Source organism: Hemitrygon akajei, chromosome 16 (genome assembly GCF_048418815.1).
Source record: "Hemitrygon akajei chromosome 16, sHemAka1.3, whole genome shotgun sequence".
NCBI classification, from domain to species: Eukaryota; Metazoa; Chordata; class Chondrichthyes; order Myliobatiformes; family Dasyatidae; genus Hemitrygon; species Hemitrygon akajei.
Genome location: NC_133139.1, coordinates 4,408,038 through 4,427,338, shown reverse-complemented (window position 1 = coordinate 4,427,338; position 19,301 = coordinate 4,408,038). Strand labels below are relative to the sequence as shown.

The 19,301-nt window shown below is 41.1% G+C and overlaps 1 protein-coding gene across 4 annotated transcripts in view; it reads left to right on the top strand.

Annotated features, from left to right (window-relative positions):
* The first annotated feature begins 14,561 nt into the window (after positions 1 to 14,561).
* The window catches only part of LOC140739707 (mucin-16-like), a 112,658-nt gene continuing 107,918 nt past the window's right edge, over positions 14,562 to 19,301 (top strand). For all 4 annotated transcript variants that reach the window (XM_073068131.1, XM_073068132.1, XM_073068130.1 and 1 more), the window contains exon 1: positions 14,562 to 14,681. In XM_073068131.1, coding sequence (XP_072924232.1) covers positions 14,612 to 14,681 — 70 coding nt within the window. In that variant the 5' untranslated portion in view covers positions 14,562 to 14,611. The remainder of the gene's footprint in view (positions 14,682 to 19,301) is intronic.

Below are 19,301 nucleotides of genomic sequence, written 5' to 3'. Positions count from 1 at the left end.
CAGTGCAGGGCAGTATAATAATTAATAAACAAGACAATAGGCACAGTAGAGGACAAATTACAATATAATAATAAATGATGTAGATGTCAGTCTAGACTCTGGGTATTGAGGAGTCTGATAGCTTGGGGGAAGAAACTGTCTGGTTGTGAGAGCCAGAATGCTTCGGTACCTTTAGCCAGATGGCAGGAAGGAGAAGAGTTTGTGTGAGGAGTGTGTGGGGTCCTTCACAATGCTGTAAGCTTTGTAGGTGCAGCATGTGGCGTAAATGTCTGTAATAGCGGGAAGAGAGACCCCGATGATCTCAGCTGACCTCACTATTTGCTGCAGTGTCTTGCAATTTGAGATGGTGCAATTCCCGAACCAGGCAGTGATGCAGCTGCTCAGGATGTTCTCGATACATCCTCTGTAGAATGGCGAGGATGGTGAGGGATGGGAGATGGACTTTTCTCAGCTTTCGCAGAAAGTAGAGATGCTGCTGGGCTTTCTTGGCATACCCTTTTGAAGATGACCAGAACATAATATTCAAAAATTAGAGGCTGTCTGTTTGGCATCATTTGTAGGGAGGTTACAGAGTTTGTGGAAAGGTCTGATCCCAAAATAACATCTGAAGCTACAGAAGGTGTGTCAATATGATTAATCTTACTGAATGTCTGAAGAAGACACAAGAATGGCAGATGGTGAAACATCTAAAAGCATTGTGAACTAAATGAATATATCTGTTATGATTAAGGTGGTTGGTCTGATATTCAGAGTCCAGAATAGTGAAGGATGATTTTATTCAAATAGTGTATATAACGATATTATAAGGCATTTCTTCTCATAGTGGAATCTTGAACAAGGGGTCATGTTTTCAGGATAATCAGATGCCTGTATAAGTTAGAATTGAGGAAAGTTTCTTGCCTGAGTGGAGCGCTGAAGAGCTAATCATTGCCCTCAAGGCTAGAGTGTCACAGGTCTTTAGCAAATAGAGGCAGTTGTCCCATGGTTCTGGTGACACGGGTATGATCCTGATCTCCACTGCTGTCTCTGTGGAGTTTGCACATTCTTCCTGTAACCATGTGGTTTTTCCCTGGTTGTACCAGTTTCTGTCCACATCCTGAAGACGAACAGCGTGGATGGTTAATTTGCTGCTATAGACTGTGTGAAGTGTATGAAGGTTTTAGAGTTTATGACAATGTGGGGAGAACAGGTTACAAGGAAAATTAGTGAGCCAGTATGATTGGATTATTAACTGCTATGAACCTAACAGGTTGAATGGCCAACTGCATTGAAAGGAAATAAAGATATATGAGATTTTTAGATCATGAAATGTAGAAGCAGAATTTGGACATTTGGCCCAATGAGTTTGCTTTACCATTTCAACATAGGTGATCCAATTTTCCTCTCAGCCACAATCTCCTGCCTTCTCCCCATATCCTTCATGCCCTGACCATTCAAGAATCTATCAACCCCTGCCTTAAATATACATAAAGACTTGACCTCCACAACTGTCTGTGGCAAAGAATTCCATAGATTAACCACTCCCTGGCTAATCCTCTCCATGTATACTTTATTAGGCCTTTCATCATTTGATAGGTTTCAATGAGATCACCCCTCATTCTTCATAATTCTACTGAATAAAGGTTCAAAGTCATCAAATGCTCTTCATGTGACAAGCCATTCAATCCTGGAATCATTTTTGTGAAACTCTTTTGCACTCTCTCCAGTTTCAGTACATCCTTTCTAAGAATAGGGGCCCAAAACTGCTCACAAAACTCCAAGTGAGCCTCACCAGTGCTTTACAAAGTCTCAGCATTACATTTTGCGGCACTGTATTCCATCTGCCATTACTTTGCCTATTCTCCTAATCTGTCAAAGTCCGTCTGTAGCCTTTCCACAACCTCAAAACTACCTGCCCCTCCACCTATCTTCATACCATCTGCAAACTTGGCCACAAAGCCATCAATTCCATCATCCAAATCATTAATATGGAACATAAAAATAACTAGTCCCAACACAAACCCCTGCGGAACATCACTAGTCAGTGGCGGCCAACAAGAAAAGGCTCCCTTTATTCCCACCCTTTGCCTCCTGCTAACAGCTACTGCTTTAACCATGCTAGAATCTTTTTCTGTAAGACCATGGGCTTGTAGCTTTTAAACAGCTTTATATGCGACATTTTGTCAAAGGCCTTCTGAAATTCCAAGTGCACAACATCAACTGATTCTCCTTTGTCTAACCTTGTTGTTATTTTTTCAAAGAATTCCATCAGATTTGTCAGACTAGATTTTCCCTTGAAGCAACTATGCTGAGTGCAGCCAATTTTATCATGTGCCTTCAAGTATCCTGAGACCTCATCCTTAATAATCAGCTGCAACATCTTGCCAACCACTGAGCTCAGACTAACTGGCCTATAATTTCATTTCTTCGGCCTCTGTCCCTTCTTGAAGAGTGAAGTGGCATTTGCAATACTCCAGTCTTCTGGAACCATTCCAGAATCTAGTGATTCTTGAAAGATCATTACTAATATAATCCCAGCAGATTATTGGCACCCAATTGCCCACCATTGAGAACATTTACCATAAACGCTGCCTGGGCAGGGCAAAAAACATTATCAAAGATGCATCTCACCTTAACCATGGACATTTTACTCTCCTCCCATCTGGTAGGTGCTTCAGGAGCCTCCACTCCTGCACTAGAAGTTTCAGGAAGAGCTTCTTCCCTAAGGCTGTGACCCTGCTGGACCTCACATCACAGCGCTAAGCAGTATTGCACCCATATTGTACTGTCTCAGTACTTTTATATTTGTGTGCTGTAGCACTTGCTTTTTATTCGCAGTTATTTCGTAAGCAACACTATTCTTTCGCACTTCTGGTTAGACGCTAATTGCATTTCATTGGCTTTGTATCTGTACTTGGCACAATGACAATAAAGTTGAATCTAATGTAGTCTAGTCTAATCTAGTGCCTCCACAATCTCTTTTCACACCTCTTTCAGAACCATAGGGTGTAAACCATCTGGTCCAGGTGACTTATCTATCTTCAGACCTTTCAGTTTCCCAAGAACCTTCTCTCTAGTTATGGTAACTTCACACACACCATATTCCCTGACACCTGGAACTTCCACCATAATGCTAGTGTCTTCCACAGTGAAGACTGATACAAAATACTCATTGAGTTCATCCACCATTTTGTTGTCCCTCATTACTACCTCTCCAGTCAACACACACAAAATATTGGTGGAACTCAGCAGGCCAGGCAGCATCTATGGAAAAGAGAACTGTTGATGTTTTGGGTCGAGTCCCTTCATCAGGACTGGGAAAAAAGATGAGGAGTCAGAGTAAGAAAGTGGGGAAGGGAGGAAAAACTCAAGGTGATAGGTGAAATGAAGAGGGAGGGAGGGTGAAGTAAGGAGCTGGGAAGTTGATTTGTGAAAGAGATACAGGCTGGAGAAGTGGGAATCTGATAGGAGAGGACAGAAGGCCATGGAAGAAAGAAAAGATGCAGGAGCACCAGAGGGAGGGAGGTGATAGGCAGGTAAGAGGAGAAGGTGAGAGGGAAATGTGAATATGGGAATGGGGAATGGTGAAGGGCGGGTGGTGTATTACCAGAAGTTCGAGAAATCGATGTTCATGCCATCAGGTTGGAAGCTACCCAGACGGAGTATAAGGTGTTGTTCCTCTAACCTGACTGTGGCCTTAGTAGAGGAGGCCATAGACTGACATATCACAATGGGAATGGGAAGAGGCATTAAGATATTGTGGCCACTGGAATATCCCACTTTATTACCTCTCTAGCATCATTTTCCAGTGGTCTGATATCCACTCTTACCTCTCTTTTTCACTTTATGTATCTGAAGAAGCTTTTTGTATCCTCTTCAATATTATTGGTTAGTTTACTTTCATATTCCATCTTTACCTTCTTAATAACTTTTTAGTTGCCTTATGTTGGTTTTTAAAAGCTTCCCAATCCTCTAACTACCCACAAATTTCTGTTCTATTATACACCCTCTCTTTGGCATTTATGTTGACTTTGACTTCTGTTGTTCGCCACGGTTGTGTCATCTTCCCTTGGAATACTTCTTCCTTTTTGAGATGTATATTTCCTGTGCCTTCTGAATTGCTTCCAGAAATTCCAGCCATTGCTGTTCTGCTGTCATCTCTGCCAGTGTCCTTTTACAATCAGTTCTGGCCAACTCCACTCTCATGCCTCTGTAATTCCCTTGGCTCCACTGTAATACTGATACATCTGACTTTAGCTTCTCTTCTCAAATTTGATGGTGAATTCAATCATATTATGATCACTTGCCCCGCACAGTTCTTTTGCCTTAAGCTCTCTAATCAATTCTTGTTCATTGCACAACACCCAATCCAGAATAGTTGATCCCATAGTGGACTCAACTACAAGCTGCTCTAAAATGTCATCTCATAGGCATTCTAGAAATTCCTCCCATCTGTAATCCAGCACCAACCTGATTTTCCCAATCTACCTGCATATTGAAATCCCCCCATAACTATTGTAATGTTGCCCCTTTGGCATGCATTTTCTAACTCCCATTGTAATTTGTAGGCCACATTTTTACTACTGTTTGAGGGTCTGTATACAACTTCCATCAGGGTTGTTTTATCCTTGTAGTTCCTTAGCTCTATCCACTATGATTCAACACCTTCCAATCCCATGTTACCTCTTTCTAATGATTTCATTCCATTTTTAACAACAGAACAATGCCGCCCCTCTGCAATCTTGCCTGTCCTTTTGATACTATGTGTATCCTTGGACATTAAGCTCCCAGCTTTACTCTTTTTTTAGCCACGATTCAGTGATGCCTACAACATCATAGCTGCCAATCTGCAACTGTGCAATAAGTTCATGTTATTCCATACACTGCTCATATTCAAGTACATCACCTGCATTTCAGTACTTATTCTTTATGATTTTGTCCACCTTTTATGCTGGAACTCATCCTATTGACTGCAATTTTGCCGTATCAACAGCATCTCTTCACTATACATTACCTCTGTTTGTAAATCAGCTACCTCATCTTCAGCACTATCATTCGCCTTTCCTACGATTCTTCTTCCATTGAAATACACGCAGCTCAGGACACTAGTCGCACCATGCTTTTGATTCCTAACTTAGTCTGAGGTCTTACCAACATCTGCCTCCACAACCTCTCCACTGACTGTTCTGACACTCTAGTTCCCATCCCCCTGCAACTCTAATTTAAATCCCACTGTGCAGCATTAACAAATCTTCTCGTTAGGATATTAGTCCTGCTCCAGTTCAGGTGTAAACTGTCCCTTCTGCGCAGGCCTCACCTTCCCTGGAAGAGAGCCCAATCATCCAGAAATCTTATGCCCTTCCTCCTACACGAACTCCTTAGCCACGTATTAAACTGTATAATCTTCCTAGTTCTGGCCTCAGTAGCACGTGGCACAGGTAGCTATCCTGAGGTAACAATCCTGAAAGTCCTGCCCTTTAACTTAGCACCTACCTCCCTGAACTCTCTATGCAGAACCTCGTCACTCATCTTGCTCATGTCATTGGTATGTACATGAACCCCGACTTCTGGCTGTTCACCTTCCTACTTAAGAATGCTGAGGATTCAATAAGATATGTCCCAGATCCTGGCACCCGGGAGACAACATACCATTCGGAAATCTCATTTGCGCCAACAGAACTGCCTCTCTGTTTTTCTAGGTAACAAATCCCCTATCAACACAGTGTGCCTCTTCTCCCCTATTCCTTCCTGAGTCATATTGTTTTTGATCAATAATGGGACACGGTATGCAATATGGAACTGAGATGATCTTATTAAATGTGGAACGTGTGAAAGAATCTCACCGATTTCTTATACGTATTTTTATCTTGTAGCCAAGGTGGTGAAGAAAGCTTTTGGTACCTGACCTTTATTGGTCAGGGCATTGAGTATAGAAGTTGGAATGTTACGTTACAGTTGTAAAAGATGTTGGTGAGGCCATATTTGGAATATTGTAAACACAATAAATTCTGCAGATGCTGGAAAACCAGAGCAACACACAGAAAATGTTGAAGGAACTCAGAAGGTCAGGCAGCATATCTGGAAATGAATAAACAGTCAATGTTTTGGACCAAGACCATTCTTCAATACTGGAAAGAAAGGGGGAAGAAACCAGAATAAGAAGATGGCGTGGAAGAAAAGTTAGAAGTTAACAGGGAAAGCCATATGGGTGGGGAAGGGGATGAAGTGAGAAGCTGAGAGGTGAAAGGTGGAAAAGGTAAAGGGCTAGAGAAGAAGGAGGCTGATAGGAGAGGAGAGTGAGCCATAGGGGAAAGGGAAGGAGGAAGAGCACCAGTGTGTGAGGTGATAGGCAGGAGAACAGTAAAGGAGAATGGGGGGGGGGGGCAGAGTGGGGAAATTGAATGGGGGGGGCAGAGTGGGGAAATTGAATGGGGGGGGCAGAGTGGGGAAATTGAATGGGGGGGGCAGAGTGGGGAAATTGAACGATGCTGCCTCATGCACCAATACTGAGCTTATTAATTATGTCAGCTTTGCCCTTAAATTCACTTGGCTCACTTCTGACACCCCTTTCCCCTTTCTGAAAGCCTCTGGCTCTATCTCTGAGTGCAAACTGTCTATCGATATTTTTTAGAAACCTACCGACTCCTATGGCTATCCTGACTATACCTGCTGAGTTCCTACCCTGTCTCCTGCAAAAATACCATTCTGTTTTCTCAGCTTCAATGTCTCCATTATATCTGTGTCAGGATGAGATTTTCCTTCCAGGACATCAGAAATGTCCTGCTTTGAAAAATAGGTTTTCCTTTCCTCTACCACTGATGCTGTGCCCACTCCCACATCTCCTCTAATTCCGGGACTTCTACCCTCACCCCATCTTCCTGTTGTCATAATAGGGATAGAGTTTCCCTTGTCCTCATCTTCCACCCCATGAGCCTCCGTATCCAACACATCATCTTCCATAACTTCCAACACCTCCAATGGGACACTACTACAAAACACATCTTCACCTCCTTTCCCCTACTCTTTCCATGACTCCCTTGTCCATTCATCCCTCCCCAAAAATTTCCTTCCTGGCAAATATCCCTGCAAACAGAAGAACTGCTACATCTGCCTATTTATCTCCTCCCTCACCTTCATTCAGGGACCCAAACTGTCCTTTCAGTTGAGGCAACACTTCACCTGCAAAGCTGTTGGGGTTGTCTGCTGCATCCGGCACTCCCAGTGCAGTCTCCTATATGTTGATGAACCTGACAAGTTTGCAAAAAGCAGGATTTCCTATTAGCCAACCATTCTCATTCCAACTCCCATTCCCCCTCTGACATGTCAGTCTATCACCTCCTCTGCTGCCACAATGAGGCCGCTCTCAGGCTGGAGAAGCAACATCTCATATTCCGTTTGGGTAGTCTCGAACTTGATAGCATGAACATTGATGTCATCTACATCCTGTAATTTCTCCCTCCCCCTCTTCTTCAATTCCCCACTCTTACCTCTTCTCCTCACCTGCTTAACACCTGCCCATAGTGCCCCCCTCCTTCCCTATCTCCTATGATCCACTCTTCTTTCCTATCAGATTCCTTGTTCTCCAGTCCTTTAACTTCTCCACCTATCATTTCTCAGCTTTTTTCTTCATCCCAGTTCTGACCCACCTGGCTTCACCTTTCACCTTATAGCTTATCTTCACCCACCTTCTTATTCTGGCATCTTCTTCATTCCTTGTGAAGGGTCTCAGCCTGAAACAATAAGTGTTTATTCCTCTCCATAGATGCTGCTTGACCTTTTGAGTTTCTCCTGTATTTTGGAATATTGGTTTCACTTTTGGTCACTTTACTATCGAAATGTTGCCACTGAGCAGGAAAGAGAGCAGAAGAGTTTTATGAGGATGTTGCTGGGACATGTGTTATCTAGACAGCTTGAGCACGTTGGAACTTTATTCACCAAAGTGTAGGACAATAAGAGGTGTCTTATCTACATTGTCTACCTTCTCGCCTCAGTAAAGCAGCCAACATAATCAAAGAAGACCCTCCCCACTACCTTGGACATACTCTCTTCTCCCCTCTTCCACTGAGCGGAAGATACAACAGTTTGAAAGCACATGTTACTAGGGTCAAGGTCAGTTTCTTCCCCGCTTTTATAAGACTATTGAATCCTCACCTTGGATGACTCTTGATCTTGTTATGATCTTGCTCCACATTGTCTACCTGCACTGCACTGTTTCTGTGACCCTTTACTGTGCATTCTGTTATTGCTCAATCCACTGTGTAATGAATTCCATAAGATTCTTAAGACCATAAGTAAGACATAGGAGCAGAATTAGGCCATCTGCCCACCAAGTCTGCTCTGCCATTCAATCAGGGCTGACCTCTTTTTCTGTCTCCTCCTCAACCCCAGTTCCCGGCCTTCTCGCCATAACCTTTGATGCAATGTCCTATCAGGAACCTAGCAATCACTGCTTTAAATAGACTCAAAGACCTGGCCTCCACAACTGCATGTGGCAACAAATTCCACATATTCACCACCCTCTGGATAAAGAAATTTCTCTGCATCTCTGTTTTGAAAGGGCACCCTCTATCCTGAGGCTGTGCCCTCTTGTCCTGGACTCACCCACCATGGGAAACATCCTTTCCACATCTACTTTGTCTAGGCCTTTCAACATTCGAAAGGTTTCAATTAGATCCCCCCTCATCCTTCTGAATTCCAGCAAGTACAGACCCAGAGCCATCAAACGTTCTTCGTACGATAACCCTTTCATTCCTGGAATCATCCTTGTGAACCTCCTCTGGACCCTCCCTAATGCCAGCACATCTTTCCTAAGATGAGGAGCCCAAAACTGTTCACAATACTCATGGTGAGGCCTAACCAGTGCCTTATAAAGCCTCAGCATCACATCCTTGCTCTTGCATTTTAGACCTCTTGAAATGAATGCTAACATGGCATTTGCCTTCCTCACCATCGACTCAACCTGCAAATTAACCTTCAGGGTGTTCTGCACAAGGACTCCCAAGTCCCATGCATCTCAGATTCCTGGATTTTTCTCCCCATTTGGAAAATAGTCCGATATTTATTTCCAAAGTGCATGATCATGCATTTTCCAACATTGAATTGAATTGAGTTGAATTAAATTAAATTGAATTTACTTTATTTCTTACATCATTCACATACATGAGGAGTAAAAATCATTACATTACGTCTCTATCTAAATGTACAATGTGCAATCATAGTAATTTATAATAATTTTTAATAAATAGAACAGTCAGTGTAATACAGAGTACACTTAAATCAGTGTGAGTTTATCAGTCTGATGGCCTGGTGGAAGAAGCTGTCCCGAAGCCTGTTGATCTTGGCTTTTATGCTGTGGTACTGCTTCCCCAGTGACCCTACAGGCCCTTTTACACACCTGTCCTTGTAAATGTCCTGAATCATGGGAAATTCACAACTACAGATGCACTGGGCTGTCCGCACCACTCTCTACAGAGTCCTGTGATTAAGGGAGGTACAGTTCCCATACCAGGCTGTGATGCAGCCAGTCAGGATGCTCTCAATTGTGCCCCTGTAGAAAGTTCTTAAGATTTGGGGGCCTATACCAAATTTCCTCAACTGTCTGAGGTGAGAGAGGCGCTGTTGTGCCTTTTTCACCACACAGCTGGTGTGTACAGACCAAGTGAGGTCCTAGGTGATGTGGAACTTAAAGCTGTTTACCCTTTCAAACCCAGATCCATTGATGTCAATAGGGGTTAGCCCATCTCCATTCCTCCTGTAATCCATAACCAGCTCCTTTGTTTTTGTGAATGAAATGAAATTGTATTTCATTTGCCACTTCCTTGACCATTCTCATAATCTGTCTAAGTCCTTCTGCAACCTATCTGTTTCCTCAACACTACCTGCCCCTCCACCAATCTTCGTATCATCTGCAAACTTGGCAACAAAGCCATCTATTCCATCATCTAGATCATTTATATACAGCATAAAAAGAAGTGGTCCCAACACCGACCCCTGTGGAACACCACTAGCTGTCCAGAAAAGTATCCTGTTATTCCCACTTGCTGCCTCCTACCAATCAGCCAATACTCTAACCATGTTAGTAACTTTGCTATAATACCACGGGCTCTTAACTTGGTAAGCATCCTCATGTGTGGCACCCTGTCAAAGGCCTTCTGTAAGTCCAGATATACATCATCCACTACATCTCCTTTGTCAATCCTACTTGTAATCTCCTCAAATAATTCCAACAGATTCGTCAGGCAGGATTTTCCCTGAAGGAAACCATGCTGGCTTTGTATTATCTTGTCCTGTGTCACCAAGTATTCCAACACTTCATTCTTAACAATTGACTCTAATATCTTCCCAATTACTGAGGTTAGGCTAACTGGTCTATAATTTCCTTTCTGCTGCATTCCTCCTTTCTTAAAAGAGTGGAGTGACATTTGCAATTTTCCAGTCCTCTGGTATCAAGCCAGAGTCCAATGAATTTTGAAAGATCATTTCTAATGTCACCACAATCTCTAACACTACCTCTTTCAGAACCCTGGGGTGCAGTTCCTCTGGTCCAGGTGACTTATGTATCTTTAGGTTCTTCAGCTTTTTGGGCACCTTCTCTCTTGTAACAGGAATTGCACCCACTTCTCTTCCCTGACACACTATAAAATCAGGCATCTATATAAACAATGTCCAAGGCAATTTGGAGCACAAAAGTTGCAGGAAGGGTTTTGGACTGAAAATGGGTATAAAGTTGTACAGGCTAAGGAAGCACTGGAAATCTAAAATTCGAGCTGTAGCTGGATTAACATTCAGGGTCAGATGAGCCCTGGTTTACAGAAGCTGGCTAAGTATGTGTTGGTGTAATCATGTAACAGATAAGAGGAACACTGCTGCCTTTGACAATCTGTTCAGTCTGGTCATCAAATCACTATGTGAGAAGTCACATTGCAGATACAGTGCAGGGGAATCCATTCAGAAGAATGTTAAGAAAGTTAGTTGAATGGTACCGCAACAGCAAACTCTCACTCAACGTCAACAAAACCAAAAATTTGATTATTGACTACAGGAGGAAGAACTCGGAGGTCCATGAGCCAGTCCTCATCGGGGATCAGAGTTGGAGAAGGTCAGCAACCTTAAATTTGTTGGTGTTATCATTTCAAAGGATCTGTCCTGGTTCTAGCAAATAAGTGTCATTACAAAGAAGGCATGACAGTGGCTCTACTTGCTTAGAGGTTTGTGCAGATTTGCCTTGTCACCTAAAACTTTGACAAACTTCTGTAGATGTCCATGGGAGAGTATCCTGACTGGTTGCATCACTGGCAGATCTAGGAACATCAAAACCCATGAATGGAAAAACTAACAAAAAGTAGTGGATACAGCCAAACCCATCACAGGTAAAGCCTTCCCTACCACTGAGCACATCTAAAAAGAACACTGTCACAAAGAAAGTAGTATCCATCATCAAGGACCCCCACCACCTAGGCCATGCTCCCTTCCTGCTGTTGCCATGAAGAAGCAGGTGCAAGAGTCTCAGAATCTGTACCAGCAGGTTCAGGAATAGTTATTACTCAACTATCAGGCTTCTGAACCAGTGTGGATAACTTCATTCACCTCAATGCTGAACTAATCACTGAAGACAATCTATGGACTCACGTTCAAGAATTGTATGAACTCAGATTTATTTATTTATTTATTTGTTTGTTTGTTTGTTTGTTTGTTTGTTTGTTTATTTATTTATATTATGATTATTTGTGTTTTTTGTTTTCTTTTGCATATTGGTTGTTTGTCCATCTTTGCTAATGTAGGTTTTCACTGATTTATTGTCTTACTTTGTTTTATTGTGAATGCCCACAAGAAAATGAATCTTGGGGTACCATATGGTGACATATATGTATGTACTTTGATAATATATTTACTTTAAACTTTAATTAATGTGATATATATCAATTTCTCATTCCAATACAAATCAGTCAGCAAAATAATTGTTTCTTTAGCATTAATGTTATTGGGGGTTAATTGCACTCTTAGATTAAACCACTCCTCTCCCCAAGAGGCAAATGCAAATAGAAGTTAAATCACTTTTAACTAGTTTATAGCATAACAAACTATTGGTAACACTGATATCTTAGTACTGCTCACACCCTGGGAGATAATGATCAAAGTCTGTGCTTGGTACAAATCATAAACTCCAGTTTATAAACCTGAGCATTATAATTTGGATGAGCGGTTCATATTATCTAAGATATGTTACTTCATGCAAATTCTAACCTCCTTCAGGATTCTAAGCTAATTAATATCTGGTACAGAAAAGTGAAACAGGTTCAAACTCGCAAGTTGTATTTTCAAGTACTCACAGTAACAATGATAAACCACTTTTGTTGCTCGTCTGCTAGGCAAAATAAATTCCTGCTGTTGTATTTTCTCAAAGTTGATTAGGTATGCAGTTTGTCTGTAACTGAGTCACGGGAAGCAAGACACATTCACATTTAACGTAATGCTAAATTAATTTACCCATCCCAATTTTGTGCATTACAGTTATTACTCATACACGTCAAGATCCCAGCAAGATGTCATGCAAGACTAAGCCCTCCACTGCTGTCGTCAGAACTCAGTTATTTTCAATTTTATGATGAGGCCCAAGATCCTGAACTCCCACTGATTGTGATCCATCATATACAAATTCACTGTGTTTAGTTAGATCAGCGCATTGAACCAATTTTGACTCCTTTTGACTCAGAACTGAATCCTGAAAATCAGCTGATCTATTAACTTAGATATACAGTTCTACATGCATAACTTGGAACCAGCCTTCAGTGATTGCTACCATTTCACAACCATTCATCTGACAATTAGTTTCAAAGTCATTACCCTTGTTCAGTAACTTCCTTATGACATTACTTTCCCTTTGCATCTTAGATTACTAATCAAATATTTCTTCTCTCAGCTTAATTTTGTGCTATTATCGTTAATTGCCTTCCTCCACCATTTGAAAACTCCTTTCCAATTTACCCTTATATCTTATCCTCAATTTTATACCTTCTGGATTTTTAGTCCAATCCTCACAACTATCCTATCTAAAAACCCCTGCTTAATGTCTGGTCTTTTCTTTAATCCAAAAGGTCAGTTTTTTATTATAAGACTTACCACATGATGCATTACACTGTTCTGACATGATGCTAAGGAAGTCATGGGATATGGGGTTAATACTGGAAAGTGACAGAGGTAGAAGATCAGTTATGATCTTATTGAATGGAGGAGCAGGTGCAAGGGGCTGAATGGTCCAATCCTGCTGCCATTTTTGGCTTCTTAATCTCAGTTCCGAGAATCTAGGTTCAATCACGACCTTGTGTTTTGCATGTTTACTCTTTAATCAAGTAGCTTTCCTCTGGGTACTCAGGGATCTTCCAACATTTCAAAGACAAGCGGTAGGTTAAATGTATGTTGTACGTTGCCCCTAGTGTAGGTTAGTGTCAAAAAGAGATAGTAAAAAGAAAGTTAATGAGTGTCTGTGAAAGTGAAGTTACAGGGATAAACAGAACCAGGACCCCCTCTGAAAGCTAGCTTATAACTTTGGACGAAATGCCCTCCTAAACATAAGAAATTCCCACACTGCTGGTAACTAGTCCTAGATTGGAGGAAAATGCAAATAGGCTCTTTCCACTTAGATTAGTAGAGATAAATACAAGAGGACATGCCTTTAGGGTGAAAGGGGAAAGGTTTAGAGGGAACATTAGGGGGAATTTCTTCACCCAGAGAGTGGTGGGAGCGTGGAGAGAGCTGCCATCTGACGTGGTAAATGCGGGCTCACTCTTAAGTTTTAAGAATAAATTGGATAGATACATGGATGGGAGAGGTCTGGAGGGTTATGGACTGGGTGCAGGTCAATAGGACTAGTGGAATAAAGTTTGGGCACAGACTAGAAGGGCCGAAAGGCATGTTTTCTGTGCTGTAGTGTTCTGTGGTTCTATGGAAAGTATGGGGGGCGTAGTGGATGTCAGAGGAAGGTTTTTTACACACAGGCTGGTGGGTGCATAGAACGTCCTGCTGGGGTAGTGATATAGGTAGAACCATTAGGAGCTTTTAAAAAACTCTTAAATAGGTACATGGATGATAGAAGAATGGAGGATGGAAGGGTTAGATTGATCTTAGAGTAGGTTAAAAGGTCAGCACAACATCATGGGCCAAAGGCTCTGTAGTGTGTTGCAGTGTTCTATGTTCTAATATCAAGTTGGCAAGATAGAATCCATGATGAAAATGTGATTGCTGTAATATCTCAGGTCAGTAATAAATTTGTTAGGCAGTAAATTCCTAATAATAAAAATAATTATAAAAATTAATAAGAAGAAATTTAACAGCATAAATATACCTTTAATTCTTGTTACCTGAAGGCAGTCAACCTTAAATTCTCTTTCCCTATTTTTAGAATAAGTGATCGTGTTTTGTGCCTTAGTTATTCTATGTAAAATTACTTTTTTTCAGTTTCAGTTAGTACCCACCTGTGCTTCCAGGCTTAAAGTAAGGTGTGTTATTAGACACCCTATGACTGAGTGACAATGACATCACATCACATCAGTATAAAGGTCTGAAATATAAGGAAATCTAATTTTCCTCAGGTAGTCCCAATCTACTTGGCATTCAGATAGATTCTTACAGCAAAATGTTTTCCAGAACATTTTTCACAAAGGCATTGTTATGGAATATTTTAATATGTTGGCTATATACTACAGGTAAGAAAGGATTGTACCATGATTACTGCTTATATTTTAAATTTTCTTATTAACACCAGTACCTGTTGTATTTTACTTTTGTAAGAATAAGCTTAAATCAATTGTGTTTTGTGGCACTTTTGTGAATGTTTTTATTTCTAAACAATAGAAATTAAGTTATGATGAAGAAAATGTTTTCCAAATGCAAGGTAACTTAAATATTGTAACTTGTGTTAATTGCAAAGATCAGTACATGTTCTCATTGTAGACTATAATTGTGAAAAATGATTCTATCAAAATTGATGATGTATGGGTTAAAATGAATTGTTCGAAATCTCACTTCAAAAACAATGAAACTATTGATATTCGTACAAAATGTATTTAAACAGCTACTGCATATTTCACTGTTTTGTGTGGTATCCAAAAATGCATTTTTCATGATCGCCTTTAAAATAGTGGCTATAGTAGAACATATTGGAAGGTATACTGTATCTAGAAACTATACTGTAGCCAGGTTTGACGTGAAGGTCAGTTGAGGTGGTAGTTTGGGAAGTCAGCTACCCTTCCTGTTCTCTGTGTTCCGCTCCCGCCCTCACATCAGGGTCACATGAAGCCATGGGTGCAGGTGATGGGTGGTGGTATGAGCAGCTGGTGCATGTCACAAGTTCTGGTTATGCAACCACTGACGCCAGGCAGACAATCTCTGAAGTGTATTGATAATGGCTGGGGTCACCCATCTTGTAAAGACACTGCCCAGAAAAAGACAATGGTAAATGACTTCTGTAGAAAAATTTGCCAAGAACAATCATGGTCACGGAAAGTCCATGATCACCCATGTCATATGATACAGCACATAACGAACGAGTGAAAGATTGAAAAGGTGATCATGGATCAAAGTTAGAGGCACCTACTAGGCTCATTTAAGAAACTCATAGATAGACAGATGGATGAAAAGAAAATGGAGAGTTATGGTTAGATCTATCTTGGAATAGGTTAAAAGGTGAGTACAACATTTTAGGCTCAAGGACCAAATCTGTGCTGTAGTGTTCTATGCTCAACAATGTCTAATATGAGAGGCCAATGCATTTAAGGTGAAAGGGGGTAAGTTTTAGGGGATTTTAGGGGCAAATTTTTAGCACAGCTGGTGGATGCCTGGAATGCTCTGCCAGGGGTAGTGATTGAGGAAAGTATGATGAAGTTGTTGCAAAATAGAAGGATAAGGGGCATGTGCATGCAGAAGGGGTTCATGTAATTAAGCATCATTAGCCTCATGAGTTCAGCACAACATAATAGACCAAATGGCCTGTTTCTGTTCTATGTTCTGAGGGCATTACCATACACCTGGCTGGATTAAATTCAACGTGCTATTACTCTGCCCAACTTTCCAACTGATCTACAATATATTCCACTGTATCCTTATGCAATCTTTCTGTCATCTTCTACTCCACCAATTTTAGTGTCATTGGCAGATTTACTCATCAACCCTCATACATTCTCATCCTGCTTATCACACATGTGACAAATAACAATTCTCCTGGCACTGATCCCTGCACTGCACCACTCCTCCAGAGGAACACCTCCTTTGCTTTCTATTGCCAAGCTAATTGTGAACACCGTTTGGATCCCATGTGTCCTAACCTTTTGGACCAGCCTACCATGTGGGGCTTTGTCAAATGCCTTGCTAAAGTCCATGTAAGTTATGGCTACCACACTACCTTCAATGTTTTAGTTACCTCCTCAAAACAACCAATAAAGTTTGTGAGACATAATCTCTCCTGCTCAAAACTATGCCAATTTCTCCCAGTGAGTTAAAATCCTGTCCCTTTGAATTTCTTCCAGTAACTTCCCTGCAATGGATTCAAGGCTCACTGGGCTGTAATTTCCTGACTTTTCCCAACTGCCCTTCTCGAATTCATCATCATCATTATGTGCTGTGTTGTATGATGTGGGTGATCTTGACCATGTCTGCTCTTGGCAAATACTCTACAGAAGTAGTTTGCCATTACCTTCTTATGGGCAGAGTTGTTCCAAGATGGGTGACCCCAGCCATTATCCATACTCTTCAGAGATTGCCTGCTTGGTGTCAGTGGTTGCATAACCAAGACTTGTGATATGCACCAGTTGCTCATTCAACTATCCACTACCTGCTCCTATGGCTTCACATGACCCTGATCAGGGGTGAGGGGTGGTGCTAAGCAGATGCTAGACCTTGCCCAAAGGTGACCTGCAGGCTTCTTTAGTAAAGATGTATCTCCACCGCCACCCCATTTTTGAATTAGAGAACATCATTAAGTGTTTTAGTATTAACTGCTAAGTGTCCTAGCAATCTCCTCCCTTGCTACCCATAACATTCTGGGATGTACAGGTCCAAGGGATTTATGCATTTTAATGTGTGCCTGCTCTAACACTCCCTTCATCCTAACACTGACATGTCCCAGTAGCCCCTGCAAAGCACCACTATTTACCATTTTCCAGTCTGAAAGATAACAATTTACTACCACAACCTGTTTTGTGCCTTTAAATTCATTTTCTATTTCCCATTCATGCTGACAGCAATGTTATAGATTTCAGTTTTGCAAGCCAGCATACATAAGACTTAAATCCCTTCATAAAATGTCAGTCCTGATGAAGAGTTTCAAACAAAGCATCGATAATTCCATTCCTCTCACAGATGCTGCTGGACCTGCTGAGTAGTCTAGCAGATGATTTACTACTCCAGGTTCCACCACCTGCAGTCTCTTGTTTTGTCATTTTCAGAATATTGATCATCTATTTCCCAATTACCTCTAAAAATCTATGCTAGCTAACATCAATTAATTCAAATTCCACAAAGTGGATTTATTTTCTGAGTGTTTCCATAATTTTCTGTTCTAGTTCAGGTCTTCAGCATTCTCTGATTGATTTTGTGACTGAAGCCAATCAGCTGTCATTGTCCAAATCCTTCCTTTCATTAGCATTCTAATTTGGATTCCTACTCTTTCCCCCAGCAGCTCCAAACAGTTCAGAATTCTCTCCTTTTCTTTGTCCTTTAACTTTACTCCAATCAATATTTGAAGTTTGAAATCCTCTCCACTTGCTGGCCTGTAGAAATAAGCTGACATTTCTTCTGTGGCTATTTTAACTTTTTACAAGGATCCAAAGCAGTGGTGTGAACATAGAACATTGGACACTACAGCATAGTACAGGCCCTTCAGCCCTCAATGTTGAACCAACCTTTTAACCTACTTAAGATCAATCTAAACCTTCCCTCCATTTTCTTTCATCTATGCGTCTCAGATGGACACATGGATGATAGTACTGGATGAGTGTCATGATTGCAGGCAATGAGCAAGTCTCTGGCCAGCAAACCCTGAGCCTCCTCCACCTGCACCTTTCACCCTGGAGACTTGTTTTGCCCCGTTTGGTATGGTTCACACACAACTGAGAAGGAGGAGATGCAGATACAGTTCTGTGGGAAACCACAGTGAAGACTAAACAATCTGATGACTCATGCAATTTTCCATTGAAATGGAGTTGCAAGGAGCTTACTCATTTATTTCACAGAACTGTCATGTTGATAGAAATCTCCATAAAGCATTCAACCATAAAATCACAGATATAATTCAATACATTTCCAGAATCTTCAGAAGCAAGTGAGCCATGAAAGGTGAATAGTTAAAAGATCTTTTGTCAGTAATTAAAATCTGCAAAAGAGGTTTTTTTTTCATCACTGATTAGCTTGTTATGGTTGAGAAAGGTAATTGAATATACTGTAACTAGCAAATTAAACTGCAGATCCATTGTAATCCATTTCAATGTAGTAAATTTGTCGGTTTACTGCATTTTGAGCACTTGACTGAATCCTGAAATCATGTCATGTTTTAAGCACAGGTTAAACTCAAAATCAAAATCAGAATCAGGTTTTATTTCGTCACTGACTACTCTGTGCCATGAAAAAAACACGAAATGCTGGCAGAACTCAGCAGGCCAGACAGCATCTATGGGAGGAGGTAATAACGACATTTTGGGCCAAAACCCTTCATCAGGAGATCAGGAGAGGTTCTGCCAGCATTTTGTGTTTTTTTAAATTTATTTCCAGCATCTGCAGATTCACTCGTGTTGACTCTGTGCCATGAGATTTGTTTGGTGGCTGCTGTGCAGTGTAATACCGAAAAAATTACTATAGCTTACAATAAATAACTATTGCAAAAGATGAATAACATTGCATATATTTAAAGATTCAAAGTACATTTATTATCAAAGCGTGTATGCAGTATCCAACCCTGAGATTCATCTTCTCACAGACGGCCATGAAACAAAGAAACCATGGAATCTGTTCAAAGAGAAACTGTGTAGTGAAGAGAGGCTGTTGATAGGGCAAAATTGCAGTCAATAGGATGAGTTCAGCTTAGAAAGTGGACAAAATCATGAAGTATAAATACAGAAATGCAGTTTATTTTTAACAACAGAGCAATGCTGCCCCTCTGCCTTCTTGCCTGTCCTGTTGATACTATGTGTATCCTTGGACATTAAGCTCCCAGATTTACTCTTTTTTCAGCCACGATTCAGTGATGCCTACAACATAGAACCATAGAACATTACAGCACAGAAACAGGCCCTTCAGCCCTTCTTGGCTGTGCCGAACCATTTTCCTGCCTAGTC